General features: G+C 41.8%; 1 protein-coding gene across 31 annotated transcripts in view; it reads right to left on the minus strand.

Annotated features, from left to right (window-relative positions):
- LOC126248145 (myosin heavy chain, muscle) overlaps positions 1 to 19,388 on the minus strand; it is a 48,340-nt gene that overhangs the window by 15,716 nt on the left and 13,236 nt on the right. For 6 of the 31 annotated variants that reach the window (XM_049948872.1, XM_049948860.1, XM_049948863.1 and 3 more), the window contains exons 14-22: positions 15,323 to 15,502; positions 15,083 to 15,242; positions 13,154 to 13,206; positions 12,093 to 12,180; positions 11,774 to 11,891; positions 9,730 to 9,847; positions 7,113 to 7,249; positions 6,015 to 6,141; positions 3,265 to 3,474 (exon numbers count right to left, since the gene is read on the minus strand). In XM_049948872.1, the coding sequence (XP_049804829.1) occupies positions 3,265 to 3,474; positions 6,015 to 6,141; positions 7,113 to 7,249; positions 9,730 to 9,847; positions 11,774 to 11,891; positions 12,093 to 12,180; positions 13,154 to 13,206; positions 15,083 to 15,242; positions 15,323 to 15,502 (1,191 nt within the window). Of the gene's footprint in view, positions 1 to 3,264; positions 3,475 to 6,014; positions 6,142 to 7,112; positions 7,250 to 9,729; positions 9,848 to 10,458; positions 10,583 to 11,082; positions 11,201 to 11,773; positions 11,892 to 12,092; positions 12,181 to 13,153; positions 13,207 to 13,592; positions 13,652 to 15,082; positions 15,243 to 15,322; positions 15,503 to 18,009; positions 18,181 to 19,195; positions 19,367 to 19,388 lie in introns of all 31 variants that reach the window. The other 25 variants (XM_049948868.1, XM_049948856.1, XM_049948858.1 and 22 more) reach the window with 8 other exon arrangements.

Genomic DNA, 19,388 nt, shown 5'->3' on the forward strand with positions numbered 1-19,388 from the left:
GGCCAGCAATGCTCAGTGTAATCCTGCTAGACCAGTGTAAGCGTAAAATGCCCCTTTTATCTACTTGAACACAAGCTACTCCTTTGTTAAAAAATGTATGTGAAAAATGTACGAGCTGAAACGTTTCCTTGTATTTCACAAATTCCACAATTACACAAAAACAGTTCTGACTTCACGGAAAAGCTTATTCTTAAAATATTAGGAGTGAATGTTCCTAGAAGAGTCAGCGAACATATTACTTCATCCCATATTTATGCTACGCAGTGACAAAGAGACATAATGGTACCCTACATGCCTTCAACCACACCCTGTACACTCGCTTGAGGAACACGCGCACATAGGGTGTGGCATATATGAGCGTTTTAGGAAGGAAAGAAAACTTTTAATGAAATTAACGTAGAATTGTTCAGGCGTACCGAGATACTGTAAAGCACTTCACTCGAGACTAGTTTAATATTTAGAAAGCAATTTGTTACTGACCAGAAATCATAGCATCGGCTGGGGAGAAATAAAGAATGCGGAATCTTATAGTATTTGCAGTATTGACGACGCGATTGGAATTGTACGGTTACTTTATTTTTCTTAAGCTGATTATTTTATTCGTGTTTCGTGATAGTGGTTCCACCTTCCCAAATAACGTTATAGTGGGAACCGTTTCCGAGTGGCACAGCCAGCGAACGGTCTAAGTGCTTATATCCGTTTCGTCTGGCTGGCCGGTTCCGGTTTCCACCACGCTGCCACGCACTACTCAAGTGTAACCCGAGACTGACTCAGGTGCTTCTCGAAATAGCCAATGGCTGACGGCCAGCTTACCTACCCCAGTATCGAGTTTCACGTACCAAACAAAGTTTCTCTGAATATGACTTTTTAAATCAATTTTTCCCTCCATTTCCTCTTTTTTTAAAAAAGTGCGCATATTGTGGACTACTGACACGAATCTTCGCAAATACTAAACTCTAACTCCGATAACTCATACCCCGAAAGAATAATATTTCTTCCGCACTAACGTAGATTTACCTGGAGAGGCCTTTACGTTCTGGAGAAAATAAACTGTATATTTTCACAAGGCTGACACTTTGTTGAACGATGCCAGGATTGGAGCTTATCGCTTGGGCGCGGATTGTGTATTTCTGTTTGCCTGAAGGTCTGTTTGACGAGGGGGAGCTGGCACTGTCTAATGTCAGGCGGTTCGTTTACCTTCTGAATGTATAAATCTGCTAGGAACAGGTTAAAAGGAAAGCACCTCACTAATTTTGTAAATCGGACACGCCCAGAAATTTTGCCTGAGGAAAGTGCACCAGTTCTGCTTAGAACTGCTTTCCAGTATTACAGTCGAAACAGGAGCTTTAAAGAGTTTGAGGCTTAGACTTGTGTCGCCCCTGGAAAGATGTCTCGTCGTCGATTTGACCACCTTCGCTGAAATACTGTTACATAGAACTGCTGTTTATGTAGCTACAGACATTTTGCACTAATGCATGCGTTGTCAGATCCATTGAAGAATAGGAATGAATGAGGCAAAGACTGTAGCTATATGGCACTCTTATCCACCCTGTTGGCAAGCAATGGCTAGTCGCTACTGCCAACTAATTTAACAGCTGTTGTAAAGTCTACGGCTAAAAGCTGTCGCTGTCCACTTTACTCGCTGTTATTCTCACCAGTTAACTGAAAGTCACTTCACGAGATATAACATATAAAATTAATTTCTACAGTACTTTTAAATGCGGATGCAATTTGGAAAAATATATAGTTACTAAACTACAGTTTGATTACAACATATCGTGAGTGTATGGTATAAATAGTCATATGTAATGCAACTGATGTAAAGCGAATACTGTCTGGAACTGTGGGAAACGTAGCTTCGACTCGAAACCGACTTCTCGGTGCCTTGTTCCGCACCTAAGATTGACATTTACAGCAGCACTCTGATACGCCGTTCTCATACTGAGAATTTGGTGCTGTTCGTATAACATGACACACGCTTCATTTACTCGATTGTTACTTAAGTGATTCGCGAATCTGTCTTTATACCTATATCATAGGTATCCAGAGGTTAACGACAGCGCCTACTTACCTGCTGGACTTAATCCCTTTTTATTTTTGTTGGAACAGAGACATTGCAGCTGCATAGTTGAACCTACCAGATTAGGCACTTAATCGAATGAGTACTTAGAGTGCGTGTTCTGTTGCTGTTTCGAAATTATCCGAATTGATCTCACTCTTTTGAGAACTGAGACTCGGTTTCTCCTCTAGTGTTTTAAGAAAAATCTAATGAGTTGTATGATGTGTACGTGAAACATCAGAAGATTTCTTGAATCAAGTGGGCTTTTTAGTTTTGTTGGAACAGAGACATTGCAGCTGCCTAATTGAACCTACCAGATTAGACACTTAATCGAATGAGTAGAGTGCGTGTTCTGTTGCTGTTTCGAAATTATCCGAATTGATCTCACTCTTTTGAGAACTGAGACTCGGTTTCTCCTCTAGTGTTTTAAGAAAAATCTAATGAGTTGTATGATGTGTATGTGAAACACCGGAAGATTTCTGGAATCAAGTGACCTGTCAGTTTCATAAAAATTCTCGAAAAATGCTTTCTTACAGTAAATAAGTGACTAAATGCGCTTATTCCCTTCGGAGTGAAGAAAGTATCGCACTACTTCATTTCCACTATTCTTAAAAATTGAGTTGAGGTTTATTGGTTTCTGCACAATGTCAGTCCTACCCGCTACTAATTTCGACTAGTGTGTGTGAATCTGAAGAATACTCGGTTTCTCCTCTAATGTTTTAAGAAAAATCTAATGAGTTGTATGATGTGTATGAGAAACACCGGAAGATTTCTGGAATCAAGTGACCTGTCAGTTTCATAAAAATTCTCGAAAAATGCTTTCTTACAGTAAATAAGTGACTAAATGCGCTTATTCCCTTCGGAGTGAAGAAAGTATCGCACTCCTTCATTTAGACTATTCTTAAAAATTTAGTTCAGTTTTAGTCTTTTTTCCACAATGTCAGTCCTACCCGCTACTAATTTCGACTAGTGTGTGTGAATCCGAAGAAGATCGCAAAGGAACAGTGACATTCGTTGCTGTTTGATGAGTGCTGTCTTGCGAACGCCATGGCATACGACCTGATGTGTATCCAGCGTGAAGATTCGGAGAAAAAAACATATTTGTTCCGAAAGCCTGTTCTGGAATATAACTCTTTCACCGGTGCAAGTGTAGTCGCCCTGTGTTCAGTGGGTCCCTGTGCCTACAAGAAAAGTGAGGTACTCACCCTGAGCTGAGACTCGAGGTCCGCCTTCTGGGCCTGCAGCTTGTTGGCGCGCTCCTGGACCTCACCCAGAGAACCCTTCTCTCCTTCCAGCTGGCCGAGTAGCGCCGTCTTCTCCTCCAGCAGCTTGGCGTTGAGGGCCTCAACTTCCTTGCGCGCCTTCTCTTCCCGCTCGAAGGCCTCCTGTGCCTTCTGTGCTTTCTCCTCGAGTTTCTGCAAACCACAGTCAGGAGTGTCAAGGGGGTCCATGTCTGGGAGCGTCGGCTGGGGCAGTGTTCGGTTCGGGTGGCTGGCGAGGACTGAGGCCCGCTGGAGCGCGCCGCTCGCTGGTCGCCGGGGGGGCAGGCCAGCGTGGGCGCCGCGCTGGCACGCGCTCAAATAAAAATACATATTCCTGGAAGCCGTGGGCCGTGTGGGGAGCAACGAGGAATCAGGCTGGAGGGGAGGTTCATATTTAGCTGGCAACACCTAAAAATGTGGCTCGTGTGTGGGTTGCGGGATGGTCCAAGTGGCCCACGAGATATGTGCGGTGATATCCAGAAATAGGATGCCACGTTACCTTTTCGTTATCCTTCGCAAACACGGGAACATTCCGCCGTGTTTAACGGATTAGCGAGTGACTAGAACCTCACCTGCGAATAACTCGACAGGAATCGAGAGCTCCACTGGAAACGGGCCTCTCTGCAGAAAGCAATTTCACTTGCCCGCTGGAATGGGAGATGGCGATCTGACACACCGATTTCTCAATTGTAACATCTGCTCCCCGATAAAACATTTAATTCTCGGCGGAGTGTTCGCGGGAACGAACCTTTCCGAAAGATTGAAATGTGTGCCGGTCAGGGGTTCGAACTTGGAGCCCGTTGTGGTAGACAGATACTTTTGATCTGTCCGTGAGTTTTAGACGGCTTACGGGGTGATAGACGTTCCTAGTCGAGTCATAGTGGTGCATGAACTTCTGTCCTCTCCAAAAACTTCACTTACGCCGATGCTTCTGGGCAGCATATTCACCTAAACGATAGAATGCGTAATAGTCGTAGTGAAACATGTAACTTCGAGAAATTGTAAAGTTTTAAATTACTCTCTCTGAGACTATGTCAGAAGTGGAGGATATGTTGAAAATCGGACGGTCTTTTTCTTTCAGACGTTACATTTCGGAGATAACAGTAGGCATTTTGTGGCAAGAGCAGAATATGATGCGTAGAAAAGTGAGAGCGAGGTGAATCTCACAGTCTTATCACAGTTCGAAACCCTAATGGAACCGTAATGGCAGAGTTTTAGTCATCGTTCGGAATGGGAAGTAGGAATAACTTGCAATGATACTTAAATTATATTTTTTGGGGCCCACATCGTCCATTTTCTTCATTTTCTACATCACCGGTTTGTACAGTTTCTTTGCGTTGAGAAATACTAAATTTTTTAATCATCCTCTCTTAGACTATATCAAAAGTGGAGGACATGCTGAAAATCGGACGGTCTTTTTTTCAGACGTTACATTTCGGAGGGTATCCGTAGACATTTTGTGGCAAAAGCAGAATTTGATGCGTGAAACAGTGAGAGGGAGGTGAATCCCACAGTCTTATCACAGTTCGAGACCCTAATGGAACCGTAATGGCAGAGTTTTAGTCATCGGTCGGAATGGGAAGTAGGAATAACTTGTAATCATAGTTAAATTATATTTTTTGGGGCCCACATCGTCCATTTTCTTCATTTTCTACATCACCGGTTTGTACAGTTTCTTTGCGTTGAGAAATACTAAATTTTTTAATCATCCTCTCTTAGACTATATCAAAAGTGGAGGACATGCTGAAAATTGGACGGTCTTTTTTTCAGACGTTACATTTCGGAGGGTATCGGTAGACATTTTGTGGCAAAAGCAGAATACTATGCGTGGAACAGTGAGAGCGAGGTGAATCTCACAGTCTTATCACAGTTCGAGACCCTAATGGAACCGTAATGGCAGAGTTTTAGTCAACGGTCGGAATGGGAAGCAGGAATAACTTGCAATGATAGTTAAATTATATTTTTTGGGGCCCACATCGTCCATTTTCTTCCTTTTCTACATCACCGGTTTGTACAGTTTCTTGGCGACGATAAATATTAAATTTTTTAATCACCCTCTCTTAGACTATATCAAAAGTGGAGGACATGCTGAAAATTGGACGGTCTTTTTTTCAGACGTTACTTTTCGGAGGTAGCAGTAGGCATTTTGTGGCAAAATCAGAATACGATGCGTGGACCAGTGAGAGCGAGGTGAATCTCACAGTCTTATAACAGTTCGAGACCCTAGTGGAACCGTAATGGAAGAGTTTTAGTCATCGGTCGGAATGGGAAGTAGGAATAACTTGCAATGATACTTAAATTATATTTTTGGGGCCCACATCGTCCATTTTCTTCATTTTCTACATCACCGGTTTGCACAGTTTCTTTGCGACGAGAAAATTTCTCCCCGTGAGTATGCCACAGCTGTCGTGCTTCCAGAAATAGCATGTTAAGAATTACAAGAAAAGATTGAAAGTGCGTTTACTGGTTATGAGGTCGAGAGAAGGCAATGGGACAGAACTGAACTTTGATTCTCTTTTAGGCATCGTGCATTCCAATGGATAATGGCTTGTAATGAAAGGACGGTTGCGGAAAGCAACGTCAGCATCACGTTCAGAGACGTTGCTCGAATCATAATTGGAAGAAGACAGAATTGAAGTTAAAATAAGTGGAGCGACTAAGTGATACATGAAACAGGGAGATGGAGGACGCACCTTAATCTCATCCTCTATGCGCGTGACGTTGAGCAGAGGCTTGACCTTCTGCCACAACTTCCACCATGGCCAGGTGCGGAGCTGCAAGTACTTGCGCAGGTTGCGCTGTACCACCTGGAGGGCCACTCTGCCAACACACACACACAAATCACAATTGTATAGTAGAAAATCACAAAACTCAACAACCCTTCACACAAAAAAAAAAAAAAAAAAATGGTTCACATTTCTCTGAGCACTATGGGACTTAACATCTGAGGTCATCAGTCCCCTAGACTTAGAACTACTTAAACCTAACTAACCTAAGGACATCACACACATCCATGCCCGAGGCAGGATTCGAACCTGCGACCGTAGCAGCAGCGCGGTTCCGGACTGAAGCGCCTAGAGCCGCTCGCAACCATTCACACAAATTAACCGTGTTAGAGCCTAGCCAACGTCGTATCATTTAATAGTTGAAATAGAGAGTAATGTTTATTACTCCATATCTCAAGTCACGTTACTACTTCTCGATGGTGGAACGGACTATAATCAATTGCTTCAAAGATATTTGACGGTTGGCTGTGCTACGAGTGACCACACGTATAGAAACCTCTTACTGGGGAATAAAACATCGGTTCTGTAGCGAAAACCAAAACTGTTAATGGCAGAAGTTTCTAACCGAACAGAAAAGCGAGTATGTAACATGGAAATAAAAATGCACTGGAATAAAGCGCATGACTAATTTATGTGTGAAATGTTCTGAATGCAATGTAATTCAGTTTGCGGCCAATTAAATAGACACTTGTTACTGGCTACTAGATGATTCTAAGAGTATTTACTAGTGTGACATCATCTGACTTTAAAATGTATAATATATTTATTTTAAGTTTTGCAGAATTTTCAGAGAATGTGAAGTAATTGAAACATCTCACATCACAACCCAGTCTTTCCTAATTGACAAGTATTTAACTAGTTTTTCCCCACAAATAATTTGGTAAAAAGTACATTCCAAGCTGTACTGAAAATAATAATTTAACTCTGAGGTATAACTGGAACACTAATAGCAACTTGCGGAAAACTAAACTATTAGGAGCAGTGAAGTAGGTAGTGTTGGCTCACCTCTGTTCCTGGAGCTTCTTGTACTCCTTCCTCGCCAGGTAACCTCTGATCCAGGCCTGCATCCAACTGATGATCTTGCCAAGACGCTCGTCTCGCAACTCTTCCATCTGACCCAGGATTCCAGCTCTGAAGAACACCTATAAACAGTGCTTCGTTCTAACCACGAACTGTCGTCGGAAGGAATTGTCTCCTAATACCCCTTGTGGCGCAAATTTGTGCTTTATTTTGCTGCCGTAGCCCTGTTTCATGATCATGTTCGGTTTTATTTCATAGTACGGTGAAATAGTGATCCAACAATTGTTATCAAAACATGAAACGCGTTCTGTTCTCTGACCAGAAAAATAGTGAAAATTTTGCTCTGTTCTCCATGACTGTAATATAAATCGTGTTATAAAGCCCTTCTTCCCTCTCTATTCGACCACTGCTTCTGACAAGGGAACCTCCCCATCGTACCCCCCTCAGATTTAGTTATAAATTGACACAGTGGATAGGCCTTGAAAAACTGAACACAGATCAATCGAGAAAACAGGAAGAAATTGTGTGGAACTATGAAAAAAATAAGCTAAATATACAAACTGAGTAGTCCATGTGCAAGATAGGCAACATCAAGGACAATGATAGCTGATGAGCGCCGTGGTCTCGTGGTTAGAGTGAGCAACTGCGGAACGATTTACTTTCTTTATTTTCGCAAAGTTACGATCTGTACGTTCATTCATTGACGTCTCTGTTCACTGTAATAAGTTTAGTGTCTGTGCTTTGCGACCGCACCGCAAAACCGTGCGATTAGTAGACGAAAGGACGTGCCTCTCCAATAGGAACCGAAAACATTTGATCGCAAGGTCATAGGTCAACCGATTCCTCCACAGGAAAACACGTCTGATATATTCTTTACGACACTTGTGACGGCATGTGCGTCACATGACAGGAATATGTTGTCGACCCACCTAACTTGCACACTTGGCGAATGGGTAAAAAGATTCTTCTACCTTGTCCGATTTAGGTTTTCTTGTGGATGTGATAATCACTCCAAAAAAAGTGATGAAAACATAAGAGTTTGTCACATAAACTGCATCAAATGAATGCAACAGTTTCAGAGTCGCACAGTTTTCCCTGTGCTCTGTCAAAACATATGTTTTTTACGTTTTCAAATGTTTCCGTGCGTAGACCGTCAAATTCTGTATATGTCCAAGCAAATCTGAACATGTCCTGGAATTTTGGAGAGCGAAGTTGATTATGTGTGAGTGCCTGAACTTTGATAATTATCTGAAAATAAAAAATTAAAATTTTCACCCGAGAGAAGATTTGAACTAAGGACCTGTCGTTCCACAGCTGTTCACGCTAACCACGGGACCACGGCACCCGTGAGATCCCTTCTCCCTTGCCTATGTATGCATGAACTACTCAGTTCGTATATTTTGCTTATTTTTTTTCATAGTTCCACACAACTTCTTCCTGTTTTCTCGATTGATCTGTGTTCAGTTTTTCAAGGCCTATTCCTGTGCCAACTTATAACTAAATCTGAGGGGGGTGCGATGGGGAGGTTCCCTTGTGAGGTGAGGATACGCAGTGAAATTGCGCCCTGAAAATCCTTTCCGTGTACACGGTCACAGCTGAAATATGCGTTTTCTCGTTTATTTGTTTCATGAGCTCTTTGTTAAATGTTACCAGAAAAATAATTTTGTACGTTGGCGAAGTCACGAAAATGGAGGAGTGTGATACGAACCGGGGTCTCTAAACTCACAGCTGCTCCGTAGATAAAATACCAGAAATGTGGAATAGCCTGTCAGATATGAAGAGTATTAGACTGTTTTCAATAATCTGTTCGTCTTTAGATCTGTCCTAGGTATGTATACCGCAGAATTAGTCTCTGCTACTTGTAATAAGGTTGATACACTTCAAATCATATATCTTTACTTAAAGCTCATTTGATGTATTTGATATCTAAAGTGGAATTACTACGCCTCCAAAAGCTATAACGAAGAGATTAGCAGCACCTATGTACTGAAAAACTGCATTAATTATCATGCAGAAACACCATGCACAAACGAAAACAGTGTGCCTAAAACAGATTCTGGGGAATAATAATAAGCTGTTAAAACAAACTATGGAAAGCGCGTTAATGAAAATTATGAAGCCAATACCTCAATTTACCTCAATTGATTGAATAGAAAGTGGTGAATGGATTTCATTGCAAATACGATATGAATATCATCTGCATAGCAAAGTGGAACTGCCGTACCCGAACTACCGAAATATTTTGTTAAGAGAAGCTTCGTTAGCAAGTCGTCTTACTCCATAGGTATAATTCAACAGTTGTAACCAGCCGTCAGTTAGTTGACAGGGAGATACTTATTACCTCAAATCATGAAATTTAATGTAAGTTAACAGGCACTTATTAGGTAACAGAACAGACATACAGAAAAAAGCAAATGCAGTTCCTGTTATACGACAACGGCTTGAAAGCTTTTAATATTGTCTAACTTAGGCCAGTTACAAGATATAGAAGGCATTCAGCCATTTACTTCACAGTGTACTATTACGAGCAAAGTTTGCTCATTTCAGTTAAGCTGTATTTCGTTGGACAGAACTGTGAGAGGCTGATGTCTGCCATCCATACCTTTGTTTTACCCATTCGATACTGCTCAGCGTCCATATTCACGTGGTCCAGGATGACTTGCGTCGCCTTCTCGGCTGCCATTGGCTCTTTGACAAGATGTGTGCAGAGGATTTTGTATCTGGAGATGCAACACGGTGGATATAGCATGGGCCCAAGTCGTGGTTGGGTTTCACCGTGTGTATAGGATAAGCAGGTTCCTCAGCTTGTCAGGGACTAAGACCAACAAATTTGTCGAAGAGGATAATGTATCACAATAGAGGCAATTTTCCTCTTTAGTATCTAATGTCTGTGATCCAATTTGCTTTCCAGCACTGAGTCCCGTGACAAAAACTGGGAACCAGCCTCTTTAGGGTAAGGATAAGGCAACATCTACTTTATTTACACATCTAAAAAACTGCAAGTTTCTTCTTTCAGTAACAAAACACACACACAAAAATTGACCCACTGTCACTGGTGGGTTTGTTTTAGGAACGAAGGGATGCAGTCCAGATATTAGAACATTTATACAATTGCAACTAGATAAAAAGTAACACATAAAATAGGGTTTTATGTTTTCACTGGTGGCCCAATGTCTTCATAGGCTTCAGTGATTCGACACACAGATCACACATCACAGAGAATCGGAGAAGATATTCGCTTCAGAATTTGCTACAAGTACTTAGTTTGATGTCCTCGTGAAAGTACTATGTTAGCAAGCTCATATCTTCCCCGATTTTTAAGGTTACATGCCTTGGTGTGACCCAAACGGTAAGACTCGGTGTCAAGGTTCACAGCATCCAGAATTGTCTGGGCCATCTTCTTTGGGTCGTCTCCTTTAAGAGCATCCACGGCTTGGGGAGCTAGAATCTTGTATCTAGCGTGTTCCAGAGTAAAAAAATACACAAAAGTTACATTTTGTCCCAGAACTGTGTAAAATTTGGGGATAATGTAATAAACTACGACTCCAGTGTCTCGTTTGCTGCAGGTCATATGCGGGCTCTGGGGAAACAGCAAAAAGGGAAGAAACAAGCTATGTTGTTACCAATAACATCGAAGCCGTAGTTGGCGGTTTTCGATGTTACGCTTAAGAGGAGTTAAAAATGATTCCTGAGTTTCAGTCAGGTTATCATTTCAAACAGAAAACTGTTTTTCTATATTATAGAAATAGTTCGGGTGCTAGAGGCAAGGCAGGGAAAAAAGAAAATCCATGGTCCAATCGGTTTTTGTGTTTCAAAGTAGGGAGCTTTTGACGTCACCAGGAAAAAATCAAAATTCCTGTCATCGGTGACGTTAAAAAAAATTGAAAGTAAATGCACCGGGACCACCTGGTTTTGTCTCTTGGGTGGTTCCGTGATGTTTTAAAATAATCCTTGCCTTGGTGTGTCCAATACGGTAACTGTCGGGGTCAAGACCGACTGATTCCAAACACTTAGCAGCAGCGTTCTTGGGTTCCTTCTCAGCCTGCATGATGGCAGGGGCAAGAATCATATAGCTTGGGGAAAAAATATACACATTATCACAGACAACCCAGTTACCGTTTCATTCTAACAACTTACATAACTTACACTCTAGAGTCAATTTATTAAACTTCATGTACTTCAGTTCATTATTCTTGTTATAAATACAAATGAAAGTTTTTTGAAAAAAATCTGTTATTGAAAAATCCAGGTACATTATATTCTTTTACACGAAGCTGTAGAATCATACTTGTAAGAAAAGACACCTTAAATAAGCATAATGCATGTGCTAAAGCAGCTAGTATATTACATAGGTTGCTAGATTTTTTAATTATCGTTGCTAATTTTCCGTAGACATCGTTTAATGGAGTTCTGCTGTAGTAATGAATATAGTTCGTAATGAATAATGAATATAGTTCGTAAAATCACTGTAAATATGTAGAATATGAAAGTTCCATTCAAAAATACTAAGGATGAGACAGGAACATGATGAAAATTTTCAATGATTTGGTTTAAGAGTTTATCAGATTAAAAAAGTTGAATGCTTTTGAACTTGACTGTGAATGTTTTTTATGTGTTTATACTAGGTTCTCCTTCTAAGAACTTACCGGAGCTTGAAGTCAGGATAGACCATCCTGTTGGGGAATCCCTTTCGGCAAATACGGATACCCTCAAGTACACCGTTACAGGTGAGCTGGTGCATTACCAGGTGAGAGTCAATCAGACCTGCGAACACAAAGAGAACAGTGGTCCGTGCGTAACAGTCAAGCGTTCACAACTTAGTGTTCCGTTTGTAGCCAGGAAACATCCTTTTACAAAATTGCTTTGCTATTAACTGGATCAGTTGTATTTTTGATTGTATGTTTTCGTGAATGATTAATGTTTTCGTTTGTGTAGAGATACTGCTTCGAAGCTGTGTGTACTGACCTGGCTGCTTCAACTCGTTGGGGATGATACAACGCACGAAGTGAGGCTGTGTGCTCCTCAGAGTGGTCATCAAGTTGTTCAGTTGCTCCTGTGGAACCATAACAATCTTTTAAAATGCCATTCTACGTATCACACTCTTTTTGAACATGTCACGTTTACAAACTCTCCTACACCCCTCAACAAGATTTTAACTCCACAGAAGAGTGGTATAAAAAGGAAATTTTTCAGAGCTGTAGAAAATATTTCGTTCTTTTAATGTTTAGTTCTGCTGCAGTGGAAAATAACTGCCAAATCCTTCTTATGCAGTAATTTAGGAGAGGTCACAGAAAAAAATTTCTTCCATTCGGAGATAGCTAGTATGTTACAACTGTGGGAAACGTTTCTATACCACTGTCACCCAAATAAAGTGTAATAGGTTCATATTCGGTTAGTATTTTCAGACACCCAGTTATCAAATGATTAAATCTGTTAGTAAATTTCTTATTAGACACTACAATAGTCACTGCTAGTGTTGGTGGCAACAATAAAATCCAGTTCTACAGTTGTTACCCGTCCCTTCTGGTAATAGATGGTCTTAAGTTCGTAAACACCCCATATGCACAAAAATTATCAATATCGGTAATTAATGAGTGAAATAAAAAATGCACAGATCCTTAGAACTTAGAGTTAGCGAGACTGTTGAGAGATTAGCGTTAGTGGAGGAGCGAGGCAGAGAAGCAGTTAGAGGTCACCGTGTTTGGTGCTCGCCGGTGGTGGTTTCATGCTGTCGCCAGTCCTTGTCCTGGAAGACGGCGCGCTACAAACTACGTAACACAACACACGGCCGTCAGGATGGGACACTGCCGATGATCCGGCGCTGCCCGTTCGCAACGTCTCGGGCTAACGCCGTATCTGAATAGCAACTTCCCAAGCTACGGCCACACGTAAAGTAAAAATCGTTACTGAACACTTCATTGTCTTAAAAAGGGCTGCGGGTGAAATCACAATATCCACACAACTCCCATAAGCGTCGCCTGTTGGGCGACAGCTTACAGGAGCTGGAGAGTGGGGGATTGACGCACCTTGTAGGACGAAGACACGGTGGCGAAACCACCACCCTTCTTTCCACGTCCACCTATTGAACAATAAAGCGATAGTTGCGAGTTTTAGTACAGGCGCGAGAAAATAAACAGAACAATTTGCATACATTATACATAGAAATGCACTTAAACACTGATGTAAAAAGCTGTGAGTATGTACATACATATAACCGACCTGTAAGACGCAACGCAAAATTGTTACAAGGAAAAGGAAGTCTATCGAGAGCAGCATTAGAGCAAGTGGCCCTTAAGAGAGACAGAACAAATAAATGCTGTAGCTTACGATCTGCAAAAATAAAATAACGACAAGAGTGTGTTAGGCGGCAGGCAAGTAGCCGCGCTGTAAGAGATGCGAGATGAGGTTGTGGAAGTACAGTCTACAAGAGGTGTAAGTTGTGTGACGGTCACGTCTTGGTTTTACCCTGTGTTTCATGGAGACGGACTGGAATGAAGAACCCAGGTGCCGCTTCGTGCCAGCAGCTGCAAACATATGTAACACTGCAGGATTTGACAACTTACTTTTTGTCTTGAGAAAAATAAAGAGAACGTGTACTTTTGTAGATCATTCTCTGCAAATATTCTTAGAGTGAATTCTCCTAAACATAGAGCAATTAAATGAGAATTTAGAGCTCACAATTTGTCAATGAAATTGCTTGTTCATAAATATTTTGTGTAGTAAAATGTAGTTTGTAGTTCTAGAGCTATAGCTCCTTAATGTGTGACGCATTTAAAATCGAAAAGGAGATCATATGTACATAGAAATTTTGATTCGTGTTAGGTGTGTGAGTGTGTGTGTGTGTGTGTGTGTGTGTGTGTGTGTGTGTGTGTGTGTGTGTTTTGCGTCATCCATTTATAGCTGAAGGAAATAGTAAACTGTCTACAGGAAATTTTCAGTTTCATTTTTAGAATGTGTTTCGTCTTTGAGCTCCAAAGCAAAATACATGTATGAACGAATATCTTCAGAGCCAAAATTACTTGCCATCTGAGTTTTACTTTAACGGGAAATAGTGAAATGGAAGACGAGAAATCCTGTGCTCCTGTGACTTTCTAAAGCTATTGTCATAACTGAAACTAAAGAACAAACAAAAAATAAAGACCAGACATGTAAGGTACTGAGGGTGAGAAAGAACTAACGGATGGCCTTTCCATATCAGTGTCCCAGAGATCGTGACCCGTTTATCGCTCACATGAGATGCTAGGCTTGGTTGATTTCACTATTCTTCAGGGACGGCTGATTTTGCCACAGACTGAGAATTTGTGTCACTACAGTCAGAAAAGAAAAAAAAAATGGCTCTGAGCACTATGGGACTTAACATCTATGGTCATCAGTCCCCTAGAACTTAGAACTACGAAAACCTAACTAACCTAAGGACATCACACAACACCCAGTCATCACGAGGCAGAGAAAATCCCTGACCCCGCCGGGAATCGAACATGGGAACCCGGGCGTGGGAAGCGAGAACGCTACCGCACGACCACGAGCTGCGGACTCAGAAAAGCAAGTAGAGGCATCTAGCGCAATAGAAAATGTCAATTGCGATTGATAGTTCGGAAAGTTATAGTCCCATAGCCCCAAGGGAAACCCACGTAGCGCTTTTTTTTTTATCTCGTGACATCTCAGAAATTTTCCATTTAGTGCGCCAGTAGACTTTGATAAATGTGTAGTTGATCGACTCTAGATGCATTCGATGAAATCCAATTCAACTCAGGCCGAATACAGTAAACGATTACACAAGCACTTCGCTCCGATGATGGCAGCCGCCTTCCTGGGGTGGTATCTAATGAAAATTTCTTCACTCCGACAGCCACACACACTTAAGAATATGAGAGGAATGAATTTCCTCGCTTTGCGCAAGAAAATACTTGATATTATATTCCATAAGTAGTTGTAGGAAATACATCTTCTCTTACCCTTGCCACCACCAGCGGCTTCAGCACCGCCAGACTGTCCAGGATGGTCGGCGAAGATCTCTACCAGCAGCTTGTTGGTGGATTTCTTGAACTGGTCGACGACGGTGTCGTTCAGGGGGTCCTTGTTCTTCTCAAGCCACCCTGTGATGTTGTAGGACACCTGAGGAAGCAGAGGACCGTCAGTAAGTGTTTGGCCGCGCACAGATTCGGGTGCTCGAGTCCGCCTACTGCGTGACTTACCGTTCCGGCGTAGTGAGCAATGGCAAAGTGGGCAGCGGGCTGACCGGGCTTTGGCGGCTTCGGCTTCATGAAGTTGGGAGACTTGCCCAAGTGGTTGTTCATCAGCTTCTCCTCAAAGGTCTTGTCTGTCGCCTTGGGGAACATAGACTCTTCCTCCAGGATTGACAGGATACCCATAGGCTGTGCACACAGAGACACTTGCTTTGGCATTGCCCTTCTCCTCACGAATCAGCGAAAGAAAGCTGCTCGAATGAATCGGCACAAAAGAGTGCGCAGTAATCTCTGTTCCTTAGTCGAAAATTTGCATGTGCAAAGTAAGAAAACATTACGACCTTACAAGCAATTTTCTTTCGCTGATGAATACATTCACTTTGCAGAACTACAACCGCAGAAGAATTTTTAATGTTTTACTTAACTGATCACTTCATTTACTTCAAATGGGGAACATTTCTTAAGTATTAGCTTTTTATTTCGACAATAATGATCTTAATTCCACGTGAAGAAATGAACATTTACGATGGTTATATCTCAAGAAAAATATTCAGTAATACTGCAAATTCTATTAGCCGAAGAACTACTTGAGGCGCTTTATCATGCACTCAAGCAGGCTGCCTGTCATACTTAAAGATTAGTTACTTGCATTAAATAAAATGCGATACAAATACTAGCATCGTGAATGATAGCAATAGCGTTCTTAAATGTTCCCTTAGAAATAGAACTTTTGAGATATCCATACAATGGCACACAGCGCAGCGTTAGCTTACTACCAACTGAAGCTTACCTCTGGACGATGGCAGGTGACTTTCCGAAGGTAACAGGGAGTGCTGAACTTTATTGAAACACTTTCACAAAAAAAAAAAAATAAGTTTAAAGACTCATTTTTGAGATTCAGGGTCAGAACTGAGTGAAAGGGAAGAGCAATCAATTAATTGCTATGTACTGAAAATTCTGTGAACAGATTCCAAAATAAAAACAGGAAAAGATAAACAAACAGTCCAGAAGTTTCATTTACTTTTCTCATTATCTTTCATTTGTGTCTTTACTTAGTGCTTCAGCAATATTGGACATGCAAACTGGGAGCAGCTCTTGCATGAGTTGCGGGCCCAGAAAAAGTCACATTTTGTTTATTTGCCATGATATTCAGCATGTTACATTAGTAGCCTACACTACGCATACCAAGATGCAAATACACACAGAAGGTCTACACAAGGACAGGATAGAGCATTCGATGTCCGCCAGCGATTCATTTTGTGTTAAATGCGATAACCAGCTCTTTGGTTGGTGACTTGTTACTTTCGTCACGGTCGTTTGCACCTGAAACTTTAGATGACATGATCGTGAGAAGTATATAAAATATTGTTTTCATTGCAGTCAAATCATAAAAAGTGTGGAAACCGGTTCGAAGATTTTCTATTCTAATGCAGTTCGTTTAACGTTGAACGTTTAGACACTGCAGTCTACTTTTGGCATGTGAGTAGTGTAGTTAGTGAAGAAACACTACGATTCCCCTCTGGTTCCCTTTCATCGAAATGCAGTTTGTTAGCACTACTCCGAGGTGCGGCATTGAGGAACCTGCGTTTCGACGTTATTACGATTCCGTCAAAGTGTAGCGTATGCATGTGAGAGATGCAGTGCATTCAAATCTACTTCGGTAAGCAAAATTTTAACTGCAAAATTTATGGAATATATAACGACATTAGCGGCTCGTAAATTAACATCTTTCTTCTACGTAGCAATAGATAATATAGTTACAACCTGTTTTGATATGTCTCCCAACAATGATAATAAAATATTTCTGTTAACCTGTGTTAACTATTTCTTTGTTTAATCGAAATATTTATTTTTTTAATCACCTGCCTCTATAAAAAATATCATCCACGCGTTTCAATTTTTCTTTATTCCGAAGCTTTTGATCTAAAGAAGGATACAATATTAAACGAATTGAAACCCGAAGGAGTACGATATATATTCCATATGAGAGCCTGTCAGTAAGACCTACTCTGACGTTTGAAGCTCATAAATGATAGGACTACCTTTTCTATAAGATCAATGGTCTCCTGGAGGTCCAGCCCGAAATCAATGAAGACCCAGGGAATTCCTTCTCTCTCGTACTCTTCTTGCTCGAGAATGAACATGTGGTGATTGAAATACTGCTGCAGTTTCTCGTTCGTGAAATTCACGCAAAGTTGATTAAATCCGTTCTGCTGCATTCGGTCACAGAGGAGAAGGTGCAGGTAACAGTGAGACAAACAGTGGAAGATTCACAATAACTGTGACACTGACATTCACAATAGTCCAGGAAGGGTGCTGAATCGGCCGTCCTTCTGATCGTCCCAGTGCTGAACACAGAGATGTTTGAGAAATTCTGGGACAATCTGTACTTGCCGGTACAGCACTCCTAGCAAGATTAGTGATTAACGTCGAGAGCACACTGAAGCATGACGCCACAGACAGAGCTGAAAGAGAGTCTCACAGAACAGTTCTATCACATCAATACATAAACAAACAGCGTTAGTAACACGACAATGGCAGGGCGCTTCGTACAACTTGGCACGGTTTTGCGACTTACACCGAGGCAATAATCACTGGCGACTCGTAAACGTTTTCGAGCACCGAAACAAGTTGAACGAAACGCTCTATGTGCCAACTGTTAGGGGGATGTGTCCTTAAATGCCCCCTGGTTCTACCTTCTCAATGAGATCTATGCAAGCTTGAAGGTCCATGCCAAAATCAATAAAGGTCCACTCGATGCCCTCTCGCTGGTACTCTTCTTGCTCGAGCACGAACATGTGATGATTGAAGAACTGCTGCAATTTCTCGTTGGTGAAGTTGATGCACAGCTGCTCGAAGCTATTGAACTATGGGGGGTACAAGGTTAGAAACACAAGTTCCAAGGGAAAAGACAATTAAGAGGACATGCGATGCACACAACACTGACACACAATATGGAACTCTCCATCACCTCCTTCTCTCTTCAAATCTCGCGTGTCCTTTTGTTTGGACCGAGATAGTATTTCGATAGTAACAAACAGTCGCCTTAGTGAAATATCTCCTTTTAGCGAACATTTTTAGTACAACGATAAAAAAAGAGGATTACATTTCAGAGAAGAGTTGTGTGGAGGCAATAGATCGACCAATGCGTGCGAAAAATTCCGGTTGTTTGGGTTCTTGGGATAACACTGAAAAACAAACGAAAACAAACATCAATCGACATGGAGTCATGGTTGGAACACATCCGAAGCTAACCTTCCTGTGCACCCTGCTGCGTCTTGTGGCGGCTTTACGCAGGTATACGTCACACATTTTGTGCAATCAGGTTACCTTCTCAATGAGTTCAATGCAAGCTTGCAGATCCATGCCAAAGTCAATGAATGCCCACTCGATGCCTTCGGCTTTGTACTCTTCTTGCTCGAGCACGAACATATGGTGGTTGAAGAACTGTTGCAGCTTCTCGTTGGTGAAGTTGATGCACAGCTGCTCGAAGCTATTGAACTAAGGGCCGGGGTACACACAGTTAGAAACACTGTGTCCAGTTCCGATGGCACAGGTTTTAAACGGAACGTGCAACACATGGGTACATAAATATCTTTCAGTCTCCACTGACTACGGGTAAAACGGCCGTCGGCAATTTTGTTACAGGTCTCGTGCTGTTTCAACTGTCTGGTTTGCTGACTGACGAGGCCGATTACGTGTGTGTGGAGACTGCAAGACACACAAAAGAACAAGGAAACCGTCGAGCTGCTCTTCAACGGTTCCCGGAAATACAATGTGGTCCCGCTCGGTCTCAGAGAGGGGTTCTGCAAAAGAACAACACAGAGGACACGGAGACGGCTGCTGTGCCTGCGAGCCGTTCACCTACAGGCAGGAGGTTACCTTCTCAATAAGTTCAATGCAAGCTTGCAGGTCCATGCCAAAGTCAATGAAAGTCCAGACGATTCCCTCAGTCTTGTACTCTTCCTGCTCCAGTACAAACATGTGGTGGTTGAAGAACTGCTGCAGCTTCTCGTTGGTAAAGTTGATGCAGAGTTGCTCGAAGCCGTTAAACTGTGTTTCATACAAAGGCGCA

The sequence above is a fragment of the Schistocerca nitens genome, chromosome 3, assembly GCF_023898315.1.
Source record: "Schistocerca nitens isolate TAMUIC-IGC-003100 chromosome 3, iqSchNite1.1, whole genome shotgun sequence".
NCBI lineage: Eukaryota > Metazoa > Arthropoda > Insecta > Orthoptera > Acrididae > Schistocerca > Schistocerca nitens.